The sequence below is a fragment of the Paramormyrops kingsleyae genome, chromosome 21 (genome assembly GCF_048594095.1).
Source record: "Paramormyrops kingsleyae isolate MSU_618 chromosome 21, PKINGS_0.4, whole genome shotgun sequence".
In the NCBI taxonomy this organism is placed as follows: domain Eukaryota; kingdom Metazoa; phylum Chordata; class Actinopteri; order Osteoglossiformes; family Mormyridae; genus Paramormyrops; species Paramormyrops kingsleyae.
Window position 1 is genome coordinate 10,659,971 of NC_132817.1, and position 13,333 is coordinate 10,673,303.

A 13,333-nucleotide genomic window follows, 5' to 3' on the forward strand; every position below is an offset into this window, starting at 1 on the left:
AGGTGCAGAAATTCCTCTGACAAATCAAATGAACCTTAGAGTAAGTTAACAAAAGTGCCCTGGAAATGTACTGACACTCAACCAAAGACTTTCATTAAAGCTCCATATCCAACATGCCAGATCTCCATGTGAAGGGAAGCCCTTATTCACCTTCACGCTATAACCAGGTCGTGGTGAACCTGGAACCTATTCCAAGAAGCACAAAGCACACGACAAGGCATGCCAATCCATCACAGAGCAAATTCTCACATTCAGAGCCAGTCCATTACATTCTCACACACTATCATCATTTTAGACATCCCACATTTTTGGATTGCAGGAGGAAATCTGCAAGAAATGAGGAGAGGACTCACATACACAGTACCAGTAAGTTTGGACACACCTATCCATACGAAGGTTTATTTGTGCTATTTTCTAGATTTTAGAATAATTATTAAGACATCAATACCATAAAGTAACATACACTGTATTGCCAACAGTATTCAGACACCCCTCCAAATCATTGAATGCAGGTGTTCCAGTCACTTCTATAGCCACAGGTATATAAAATTAAGCAGCTAGGCATGCAAATCACAGAGCGGGGACAACGCATGCTGAGGTGCACAGTGTGCAGAAGTCACCAACTGTCTGCAGAGTTAATAGCTACAGACCTCCAAACTTTGTGTGGCCTTCAGATTAGCTCAAGAACAGTAGAGAACTTCATGGAATGGGTTTCCACGGCCGAGCAGCTCCGTCTAAGCCTTACATCACCAAGAGCAATGCAAAGCGTCGGATGCAGTGGTGTAAAGCACGCCGCCACTGGACTCTAGAGCAGTGGAGACGTGTTCTCTGGAGTGAGGAATCATGCTTCTCTGTCTGGCAATCTGATGGACGAGTCTGGGTTTGGCGGTTGCCAGGAGAACGGTACTTGCCTGACTGCATTGTGCCAAGTGTAAAGTTTGGTGGAGGGGGGATTATGGTGTGGGATTGTTTTTCAAGGGTTGAGCTTGGCCTCTTAGTTCCAGTGAAAGGAACTCTTAATGCTGCAGCATTCTAAGCCATTTTGGACAATTTCATGCTTCCAACGTAGTATAGCTGCAAAGGGTGGACCAACTCCATATTAACGCCTATGTATTAAGAATGGGGTGTCATTAAAGTTCATGTGTGTGTAAAGGCAGGTGTCCTAATGCTTATGGCAATATAGTGTATGCAATTACGCACTGACCCAAAACATATTAAACAAAAAGAAATTAATTTGGGGGGGGGGGGGCATCTCTGTGGATTTGGACTAAGACAATTAAATTGCCAATTCAAGAAGAGTGATGCCACATGTTTGCTCTACAAAGAGCAAGTTGAGGGAGGCGTAAAAACAATTTCCCCACGGGGATCAATAAAGTATCAATTATTATTAATTATTATGTGATGTGATGACACTGTTACTCCCTTTTTAGATGGCTTAGTGTGTCCAAACTTTTGACTGGTACTGTACGGGGGGCACAGATCAAACCCTGTCCCTGGAAGCTGCAACGCGATGCTATCGATTAGGTCGCATCTTCCGTTTCTTACATCAGGGAGGGGTTAAAGTGAGGAGCATCCACACTGTCACTCCAGAGCCTCATTGATCATCCCTGCATCTGGCTTTAAAATGAGATGAGTCTCTAGGTAATGCTGGTGGCTTATTATTTCTCAGCATGGAGAGGACAAAGGACTCCTTAAGCATGCTGCTAAAAGCAGTTCCCAGAAGCTTATCGTAGAACATTTTTCACATGTCTTTTGGGGAATCAACCCCACCCCCAGGAACTGCCAGATTTCCAACATTGTGTCCAATTCTGGCTTTGAATCTATAGAAGTTACATCTAAATACTACCACTGAGTTTCCAGATTTAGCTGCATGTACATTTTTATAGTAGGTTATAAAATCCAATTAATTTCTTAAGGGCCCATTAATTTATCCACTGGGGCAAAAAACAGCCAGATTTTTGCACTCACGCTAATAAAACTTTATACTGAATTTTATTGTTTTCGGCTGGAAACAGTTATATTAGGCTCAGAGCTGAAATAGTTCTGTTTTAGTTTGTTTGATGTGTTTAAGAGGATCTGCTGTGTTCTTGTTGAGCTGTTGCCTCAGACCTGCAGGCTGGAGGTTCGAATCCCACCCCAGACCTCCTCCAGGTTCTCCGTTCTCCTCCCAAGACATGGCGTTAAGCAAATCGGTGTCTCCCAGTTGCTCGTAGTGTAATGGGTTTCCTGTAGTATCATAAGTTGAAACTGGAGCTCATTAAACTTGCTAATAACTTTCTTAAGCTTGGATAGTTTCAACTAATCCCTTATAGGCCAGAATATGAATTATCTTTTGTTCAAAGGCGTTACAGCATTATGCTGAGAGTGGGCTCATTGGATGCTGTTAACATTATGAACACATTAGGAGTATTTTTTATAAATTCTGTCTAGGACTCAAAATGTAAAGATATCAGGCATTTCTTAGCACCAAAAGCAGAGCAGCATACCTGGGAGTTAAGGGGTGAAATCTCACCTGGTCTGTGTGTGTGCAGTTTGCGTGTTCTTACTGTGTTGAATGGGCTTCCTTGCGGTTATACGCTGGCATTCCATAATTGCCCATGGCATACAACTGAGTGTGTGTGCAGTTTGCGTGTTCTTACTGTGTTGAACGGGCTTCCTTGCGGTTATACGCTGGCATTCCGTAATTGCCCATGGCATACAACTGAGTGTGTGTGAACCCTGCAATGGACTGGAATCCCCCCAGTCTTGTGCCCTGAGCATCCTGGGGTTGCAGGCCCCCTGTGATCATGTAAAATTTGCCCAATGAGGCCATGGCAGCCTTTGGCGAATTGTGAGCGATTGTGCTGAAATGTTACAGCTGCATCTGAAATAATTATGTCTCGAAGAACAATTACGAAATCAGTATTAAAATGATGCCCTGCCCAAGCTTAGGAAGACTCATTAAAATTACAAATATTAGGGACCGAGCAGGAAACACAAGGCATGTAACTGACAATAGGCTTATTGGCTGTTAATTACATTGTTTGTCTACTGATATCACATACAAATCCTACTTCCTCATATAGATAAATGAGCACACAGAAAGCTCTCCCCAACTCTCTCCATCCATCCATCCATCCATCCTTCCATCTTCCTCTTTCCAGCACACTACTGTAACTGGAAAGCAGCCCTGTATCTACTGCTCCTTGGCTCTTCCCAAACACAGGAAGTCCTTTGGGTTACATAGGAAGTGCCAGGTGACTGATGGGTGCTCATGTTCTGCAGGTGGATGTGCTCCACGGCGCGGGATATCAGCAGCATATCGGTCACATGGCAGCCCAGGCGCAGTACCTGCGTGCTGTCCAGCACCCAGTCATGGTCCATGGTCCCAACATGGCCCACAGCACAGGTACGGTCTTTGCAACAATGTGGTCTGAATGTATGATGCCATATTGGATTTCCCGATTAATCTCGCTGCCTCTCTGTACCTGCGCAGGACCTCCCCCAGCAGCCACAGTAGTGATTGTGATGTGCATCGCCGCCCTGGTGGTCATTGTGGTTCTGGGCGTGTACCGGATTCATGCCGCTCAACAGGACGGCTCAGTGAATGAGGAGGGCCGAGGAAAGAGAGGGTGGACAGACTGGGACGACTCTGCGCTCACCATAACCGTGAACCCCATGGAGGTACGACGGATGCTTGTGAACAGTGTGCCACTTGTCTTTCCAGTTCATTTCTACAGCATATTGACTGTAGAACATATTGACTACTAGTACCTGATGGTAGCTTACTGTCTCATATATCCCAGACCTTGACAGTCACCATTTTTACAACATAGTCATAATCTGAAAAAATTATAAGTCCATAAAGCAGAAACTCAATTTTATTAAAATCTATGACTGCAATCAAAAACCTGCCAAATTTTGTTTGATTACTTATGGCCAAGGTTAGGGCTGGGTGGGGATTAAGGGCATCATAATTGTGATTAGAGTTATGTCCATAGAAATGAATAGAGAGTCCCCACAAAGACAAAGATATTTGATCTGTGTGTGTGTGTATGCGTGCGTGCGTGCATGTGTGTGTGCGTGTGTGTGTCTGTGTGTGTCTGTGTGTAAATATAAGATGCTCGTCAGCCTTCCACATAAAACATATGCCATCATTGTTAGAAATTCCTGTTTTGTTGTTTTATGCTGCGGTTGCACCTGTTGTTTTGAAATTTGAGACAGTCAGCGTTTAATTTGAAATCATCCTTTAAATCTTTCCAGTAAAGGAAGCTGGAAATTGCAAATGAGGATGGAGGGGGGGGGGGGGGGGGGGGTGTAGCACCGAGTGGGAAATTAGGGCCGAGGACAGTCACCTTCCCATGTGGGATGCTTGGTCCATCAAACACGTTCCTTCACTCCAGAGTGTCCAAGAGCAGCGAGGTGCTGCTGAAGAGGAGGGGGAGCAGGATGAAGAGGAAGAGGACGGCGAAGACATGGAGGAGGACGTCACCAGCACAGAGAGCGAGGACAGCGATGACGAGGAGCAGGGAGTAGCCCGGTCCCCTCGGGAAGGCAAGAGCAATGGTCATGTAGAATGGAACAACTGTACGTATTAAATACGGGCACACACCCAGACACACTCACATTTACCCACACAAAAGCCGAGCCAATTCATGATGCGTAACCCAAGCTTGTGCCTGTTTGTGCTCATATTTTTAACAAAATGTCTCCCTCTGTTGCTGTCAATGGGGTACTACACCACAATTTGCCTGAACCAACAACAGCCAGCAAGCCCCTCAGCACTTGTAGAAGTCACGGCCTGTCCTTGTTTTGCCCTGTTATTGTTATTAGCTCATTTTAGCTCCTTGACTGATTTTGATTGGCCCAAACACATACACACACATACTCTGACACACCCACTGAAAGTTCATAACACAAATCCACCTCATATCCCCATACTAACCATAGCTGATCTTCTGCTTCACCAGACTTTTTTGTAAATCTTGAATTTGAGATTTCGACCCAGACAAACATATATTTATGCAAGAAGTAAGTGTTCATACATGCATACATGCGGACACCGGAATCATGTGGATATTAATTAATGATTTCTCGATACTGGAGACAAAGGCATGTCCCCTTCAATCCTGACCCAAATGTGCACCTATAGTGACAGGTTTCTATACCAAGATGCTTGTGTATAGTAAGCAAAATGTTTGTCACTAGTTTTTTTCATATATGTTGAATCCTTTGCAATTTACAAGTTACATAGTTGAAAAAACTCTAAATCCTTTCCTTAATATATCAGACTCCCGAACTTCAATCCCTTTCCCCCAAGTGACATTAATATATTTGACATCTATTGCATTTTGCTAACTTGTATTTTTTAAACATTACTTTACTAGTGGAAAGTGTGAGTTAGTCACTTGTTCTTACTAAAAACTATAAAATTTACTGTCTATCTTTGGAGCGAAAATTCAGCTTGATTGATGTTCCCTAACACAAAACCAATGCTGTTCAGATGTTAGGTTGGGCTCTTTTTTGGTTTACCTATATGGTCTGAGGACAATATGTGAACATCAAGGTCAAACTGGTCAAAGAAGCATCATACCTGCCTCTACCTGTGTCATTATTGGTCATTGATCTGTTTCAAAGGACAGCTCTTTTTCTCTAACAGAGGCCTTTAGAATACATTTCCATTGTTCTTTGGGCTTTGAGGACTAAATGTCATTGTTAAAACAGAATCCTAAGCTTCCCAAAATCCTAAAATTGAACCCAAAAAAGCTAATTTACTGGCCAATGTATTTCCTTTGTGTTAAATTAAAAAGTCCACTCCAGTCAATGGGTCTGCAGTCTTTTTCAACAATAAAACTGTCTTGTAACTAGAAAAAAAAAAACGTTTTTAAGTGCAGGGTCTCAAAAGGATTATGGAAATTGATAAAAAAAACATTCAAGCCAGCTAATAACCAGCCAATGATAAGCAGGTATATTGTAGAAAGTAAAACCACTTAGGATGCAGGTTCCCTGGTCCATCCCCAGTTAACAGAGTCTGAATGCCAGCAAACAGGGAAATCCCACAGGTTAGCGATGGCGCTAAATGACCATGTACAATGTTAAAATTAGGCTCCATTTGCCATTGTCCTCTATGATGCTTATCCTGCAGATTATACAGCAGGTATCCTGGTGTGATGACAGTGTAATGGTCTGTTTGCATCCTTCCAGTCACTGTACACTTACTCACCTGCATTATCTTTAATTCATGCGGTGGATCAGGTTTCCCTAGCCTGACCACGTCTTCGCTGGTGTCGCTGTCGTCTCGTGTCCACAATCCTGCCGTTCCATCTGGTTGTTTTCTTCATTTCCATTGATTACCTCATGTCAGTTAGAGAATATTTAAAAGCCATTTAAATTATTAGACCTGTATGTATACAATGGTTCTTTAATTTTTTTCTATACTTTTTGGTATTATTTTAATTTAATGTCTTATCTGTAATCACTACAGCACTTTCTGTACCTTTGCCAATAAAAACCTGTTTCATAATCTCACACTGTGTGAATGTAGCTGTTTTTTTTCCATATTCTGTATGTATTTTAACTTACCTCTGCTGTGGTGAGCTTTGATGTATCACCAGTGGTTACGATTCAGCAGATACTAATTAACTGTTTCATGTTATCGAGTTTGAACTGTCACTTAAACTCAGGTCTGACTCAGTAAACTGTGCTCAGATCAGTGCAGAAAACCTTCCTGTCAAGGGAAACCTACTGTGGCAAATCTGTTAGAACGATAGCAAACTTTTGCAGTTCTAATCATCAGAATTTAGAAGGTTGGGCGGAGAACAGAACGGTGTGACATGGAACGTGGATTTTATTTGGGTACTGGAGGGGAAATGGGTTTAATGAAACAGATGAGAGGAACGAAAGCAAAAGGTGGTTGTTTTGGACACTGCCATCTGCCTCATCTCCTCAGCTCTCCATCTCCTGTCCGTTGGTACCATGGAGGTTCTACAGGGAATCACATGGTTGTCTTCACCCTGGCCGCCCCCGTGACCTATGACCTAACCAGTAATTACCCTCAGATTTCACTGATGATATCCTTATTTATTCAGCTTATTTTAAAGTACTTTAAACTATTATTTTTTTCTATTTTTGCAGCTTAGTGGTGAGGAAATTCTGATCCCATGTACTATTTTATTCTTGATTTTCTGTGCCAATGAATATAATCCCCTGCGGCGCTTCTGGTGCATTTTTGTGTGCTGGACTTGAGGCAGGATTTAAGCAGCAAACCCAGCAGGCGTGAGGCTGCAGTGATGGCCAGTGGCAGCCATATGCATTTATACCCTAAACATGCTATTCATTATGCAGCTGCCTGCTGTCACTTATTGTTCTCAAATATTGAATTCTAAGTTACTGACATCCTGCTGGATGACTAGAAGAACACTATTCTCTCCTCAGAGGCAGCCCAGCAATTTCATGTATTCGTTGAATTACACCACCAGCTCCATTACTTAATTACCTGAATTAGTTAAATAACTCAATGAGGTATTGATTAGCTAAACAAGGTGGGGTAGCGATCGAGTCAAAGATATAAGGGTGTATCGGATGGTTGCTGCAAATACTATGGTAACATTAGAGGAGGTTTTGAAACGGCAAAGCTGACATGCTTTGACAGACACAATAGAGTTTTACACCAATATGAAGATCATTGACACATCATTTTCTTTGAATACCTATTGCAGAGTACCAAATAAAGTTGGATATTTTATATATAGTATGATATATTTACATATATAGTGGGGTATTTTTTATGTATATAAGTTTTTATTAGATTAGATTAGATTTCATCATTGTCATTGTACAGCGACATTTGCAGCAGTCCCAAATGGTGCATTCACACATAACAAATAATTAAATTGTAAACTGAGGTGTAACTAGAGTGTAGTGTACACACAGGACATAACATAATAACACCACAAACCCTGTGTGAACATGTGATACCATAAATAGGTGAAGTACAAGGTGCAGTAAATGGAATCACAAGTGCAATTAATACAGATAAAGTGTAGCTGAATGTAAACATTTACAGTGTCGTTTTAAAAGGACTGTTAAATTGATGTCTGAATGCCAGTGGGCATGGGTCTCACACAAGACATAACAAAATAAACCATCTTTGGACATGAAGTACCATAGACAGTTGAGCTTCAGTTTTTATATGTGGTGTGATAATTTGCATTTATTGAAGATGAAGTTCTGCTTTATTTGATGAAGTATGAGTAGCGGCATATTGGAGTGCTTCTTTTTCACGCATACCATCTCACTCTCCTGTGAGACACACACAGCTGAGAGCGAAGCTTGGGGTCAGAGTGCAGGGGTAGCTCATTTATCTGGTGATCCTGGAGCATTTTGGGGGGGGGTTAAAGGCCTTATTCAAGGGCCCAGTGAAGATACGACTATTCCGCTGAAGGCAGGGCTTGAACCGGTGACCTTCCGAGAAAAGGCACAGAAGCTTCACCACACCGAGCCACACAGCGCCAGCAAAGGGCTGAAAACTGCACAAACATGGAGCAGGGAGAGGGAACCAAACGCTGGTCTGCAGAGGTGTGAGGCCACGGCACTAAGCACGGTGCTGCAGTGCGGTCACTATATACTGGGGAATATTTATATGTATGTAGTGAGATCATTTTCTCTAAAGTGGGATACATTTACTGCAGAGTCGTAAGATACACCTTCCTGGGGCATCTTCAGCCATGGTCCTGGGTTCTTTTGGCTCTTTCAGCATCATGCACCCTTAGGCCCGACTGGCATCCCAGCAGCCGCCCACAGATAGGCCCTCTTGATCCATAGTCACCTACTAACATTCTACACAGCTTCTATTGTAGACTTTAAGCCCCCCCCCCCCAGAGCCCCCACACAGAGTAACTGCCCTGCAAAGCCCACCGGTTCACAGTGAGCCCGCCAGCCAGTACACTCCCCCACAAGTTCCTGGTACTTAACTCTTTCTCGTGTTCCTCTGTCATGTGTTCTTCTCAATCTCAGCCACTGACCCAGTTCTGCGCTCAGCTCTCAGTCGGTGGCTATGGAGAGGTGACCATCCATAGAGTGGGGTTTCTCTCCAGCTTTGGTGCTGGTTTCTGTTGGTGTCAATCGGAGTGGTTATGCTGTTAGATACTGCCTTAAGCTCCTGGTCATGGTGCCAGCGCCACCAGTGCTGTCCAGGGGCCTTCAGACAGTTGCTAAGCAGATGTTCCAGTGACTTGCTCCCAGAAGAACAGGAGCAGGCAGTTGTTTTGCTCGTTCCCCTGCTGTGAAGGTCTGCAGGGCATGGTGGACATTTCTCATAAGGAGCTGAATGCGACGGGGATCTGCTGGCCAGATGTAATCCCAGGTTGTCCTGCGCTTCCCCACCTTGTCCATGCGTGTCCATGCTCCCATGCATTGCTGGTTCTTCTTCCTGAAGAAGATGGAATCTTTCTTTTGCTGGGGCCTTGTTTTCCCAGGCGATGCGCTGTGCCTGTGTACGCTCCCCATCCCCATCTGCTAACCTCTGGGCCGCCTCACCCTGCTGCCTCAGCCCCCACCTCAGCCTTCCGCCTTGGGATGACCCTGCCAACTCCACCGCTCTGTCAGCTCTCCATTTCCTGCTCGTTCGTACCTCTAACGCAGCTGATACCCTCGGGTCCCTTTCCTCTTGTTCACGAACCATGACATATATAGTTTAGCATAAATTAAATATTGCATGTGGACAGAGTTTGTCTCAGTTCACAGCTCACTAGCTGTAAATGATATGCATTACCTCAGGACTATAACAGATTATTTTTTGCTCTTGAAAGTGGTTTAAGTCCTTTTGACCCTTTTGTGCGAGGGATCACAGAGGAACATGACAGATATCCTAAGGACATCCTTCAAGGGTCAATACTATGATGAGTGTGATGCACAGAAGCCTAGAGACCACATCTTCAGGCTATTTTGGTGAAAGCAGACACCCCAGGGCAGTGTGTGTGTCAGACCCTGCACCTCTGCCTATCGAGCCTCCTTCAGTGAAAGCAGACACCCCCCGCCACCCCCCCCCCCCTTATTTGTGCAAGGACAAGAAATTATTGTGTATTTTAACCTTTATACAGCGATAGCAGTATGCATTAGCCATATAAAAGTTAATATTTCTGCCGTTATGACAATAAATTGCCACGTATAATGATATATACGGCAAATGGGTACTTACACAGCACTCATGCGCATGCCGGGATCTGCACACTGTGTCATGGAGCTTCAGGGACCGGCACTGCAGTCCAATAGCTCGGTGGTGGCGAGTTCGATTCTCGCACCCGGCCCGGTGTCCGTGGAGATTGCATGTTCTCCTAGGGGCGCTCTGGTTTCCCCCCGCAGACACACGAGTAGCTGAGCTGGTGTCTATATTGACCAAAGTGTGTGTAATGATGTTCCTTTCCACGGAATGGTATCCCCTGCAGATATGCCCTATCTTTGTGCCAGAGGTCTCCTAGAATAGGTCCCAGGATCACCCTAACACCCTAAGAATAAATGGTTATAGAAAATCAATCTAGTCTGGGACCAAATCTCTCCCATCAATCATATTTAATCTTTCATGGGGCAGGGTGCTTTAAGTTTCGTACATGGTGGGGGGTCGGGACATGGTGGGGGGTCTGAGTCTCCAGGGAGGGAAGCTTGGAAAGCTGACGTGGGGGAGGTGCAGCCCTGCTCCTGCAGACTGGTTCTGCTCCCCATCCACACTTTCATCACTGTCACCCCAACGAGCGGCAGAGTCAGCTTTTCCAGTGCCCCCTCTGCTTGGATCAATGTGGGATCGATAAGAATCGAGTTTCCGCCCATCTTCACCAGCCCGTCACTCGCGTTCAGCTTGCTGGCATTGTCCAGACAGTGAGCTATGCACTCCCTGGACAGCAGCCCCTCTAGCTGGGTCAGGGACCTGCATAGAGCTTGCTCTGCACATCAGCATGCATCTGGAGCACAGCAATAAGCAACAGCACACTTACCTCTAACTGATGTGAAACTGGCTTTCGGTGTATGATCATATTAGCTTCTTCACTAAATCCATTGCTGTGACACACCTCACACTAAGTCTTTAACAGATTTACAGATCTACTAATCAAGGTATTCCTGAATACAACAAGGAGTCAAAACACTAGGACCCCCACGTGAAGTGAATACTGTTGACTATCTCATAAAAACAGTGCACGTCAAGGTCTGGGATATGATAGACTGTAAGCTAACATTCAGACCTTGTAGTCAACATATTGAATGCTGAAGAAAACAGTCACAGTAAACAAAGTCCAAGACTACACACAGAGATACAATATATTGCCAAAAGTACTGGGACACCCCTCCACATAATCGAATTCAGGTGTTCCAATCACTTCCATAGCCAAATCAACCACCTAGGCATGCAGACTGCATCTACAAACATTTGTGAAAGAATGGGTCGCTCTCAGGAGCTCAGTGAATTCAAGCGTGGTATCGTGATAGGATGCCACCTGTGAAATAAGTCCATTCATGAAATTTCCTTGCTACTAAATATTCCTCAAAGTGGTAGGCCATGTAAAATCACAGAGCGGCCAACTGTCTGCAGAGTCAATAGCTACAGACCTCCAAACTTCATGTGGCCTTCAGATTAGCTGATGAACAGTGTGTAGAGAACTTCATGGAATGGGTTTCTGTGGCTGAGCAGCTGCATTCAAGCCTTACATCACCAAGTGCAATGCAAAGCGTCGGATGCAGTGGTGTAAAGCACACCTCCACTGGATTATAGAGCAGTGGAGACGTGTTCTCTGGAGTGACGAATCACGCTTCTCTGTCTGGCAATCCGATGGTCAAGTCTGGGTTTGGCGATTTCCAGGAGAACAGTACTTGCCTGACTGCATTGTGCCAAGTGTAAAGTTTGGTGGAGGGGGGATTATGGTGTGGTGTTGTTTTTCAGGGGTTGAGCTTGGCCCTTTAATTCCAGTGAAAGGAACTCTTAATGCTGCAGCATTGGGGATGGCCCTTTCTGTTCTAACATGACTGCACACCAGTGCACAAGGCAAGGTCCATAAGGACATGGATGAGCAAGTCTGGTGTGGAGGAACTTGACTGGCCTGCACAGAGCCATGACCTCAACCCAATAGAACACCTTTGGGATGAATTAGAGCAGAGACTGTGAGCCAGGCCTTCTCGTCCAACATCAGTGCCTGACCTCACAAATGCTCTCCATAAACACAATCCTAAACCTTGTGGACAGCCTTCCCAGAAGAGTTCCATATTAAAGCCTATGTATTAAGAATGGGATGTCGTTAAAGTTCATGTGTGTAAAGGCAGGTGTCCCAATACTTTTGGCAATGTAGTGTATCTTTAAACAAAGTTCATTAATTTTTTTTTGTGACCAGCACCCATCCCCCCCGCTAAGCAAATTTTAATGGTAGCAGTTTGATAGTCGGTCGATGAAATTTATCGTGGAGAGTTTTTATCGTGTCACAAAGATGGACTTTTAATAAAGATTTAGTATATGGCAATAATTGCATTATATGCAGTATTTTCATTCATTTAAATTTATCATAGCCAAACCCCCCCCCCAAATTTGTTTCACTCGGGCCTGGCGCCAGTCAGTGGTGGCACACAAAAGAACAGGCGCAGGTGTACATCTGGTGGACTTGACTACATTAAGACAAGTCGCATAATATTGAGCTTTTGGTAAATTTTGTGTGTGTGGTGTATAGGGTAGGTTGGGGTGGTATTACAGAAATATTTTCGATAGGCCAGATTTATTGTGACCGAACCTCCCCCCAGGCAAAATTTATCATGGGGACACCCACACACCAAAATACCGGAATAGTGTTGCTTTTGAAAATACTGCACCATATACCCGCGTTTCTCAAACTTATTTGTCCTGGGGACCAGTGATGTCAGGCTTTGGGGCTGCAGGGCCCTGCATAAACGACCGTCCCCAACCCCCCCCCCCCCCCAACCCCCCCGCGCGGATGCGTATCCGTATAGATAGATAGATAGATATTATTACTATAGATAGATAGTATTACTATTATTATTATTGTTATTATTATTACACCACTACCACTACTGTGGTATTACTATTAGTATTATTAGGGCTTATGCCTATGTAAGAACAATACTAAACATGGCCTAACAGGAGGGCTTTGGCTAAATTTGAGATTGCTGCCAAATAAATATATTATTGCCAAGTAAATATACAGATATATAGTAATTAGGCTGTTGTTGTTGTTATTATTATCATCATTATTATTAATATGTGTATTTTTATCGTGTTTTCTGATTTATCTTAGATGTGCACGTTTTGTTTCCAAATGCCGGCGTAATTTCGATGGTTTCATAGCCTCGTTACTTAGTATAG

General features: G+C 44.0%; 1 protein-coding gene across 3 annotated transcripts in view; it reads left to right on the forward strand.

The window, feature by feature from the left end:
- The window catches only part of LOC111847555 (calsyntenin-2-like), a 102,363-nt gene extending 95,856 nt beyond the window's left edge, over positions 1-6,507 (forward strand). For all 3 annotated transcript variants that reach the window (XM_023818831.2, XM_023818832.2, XM_023818829.2), the window contains 3 exons: positions 3,265-3,388; positions 3,476-3,663; positions 4,383-6,507. In XM_023818831.2, coding sequence (XP_023674599.1) covers positions 3,265-3,388; positions 3,476-3,663; positions 4,383-4,577 — 507 coding nt within the window. In that variant the 3' untranslated portion in view covers positions 4,578-6,507. The remainder of the gene's footprint in view (positions 1-3,264; positions 3,389-3,475; positions 3,664-4,382) is intronic.
- Positions 6,508-13,333: the final 6,826 nt, after the last annotated feature.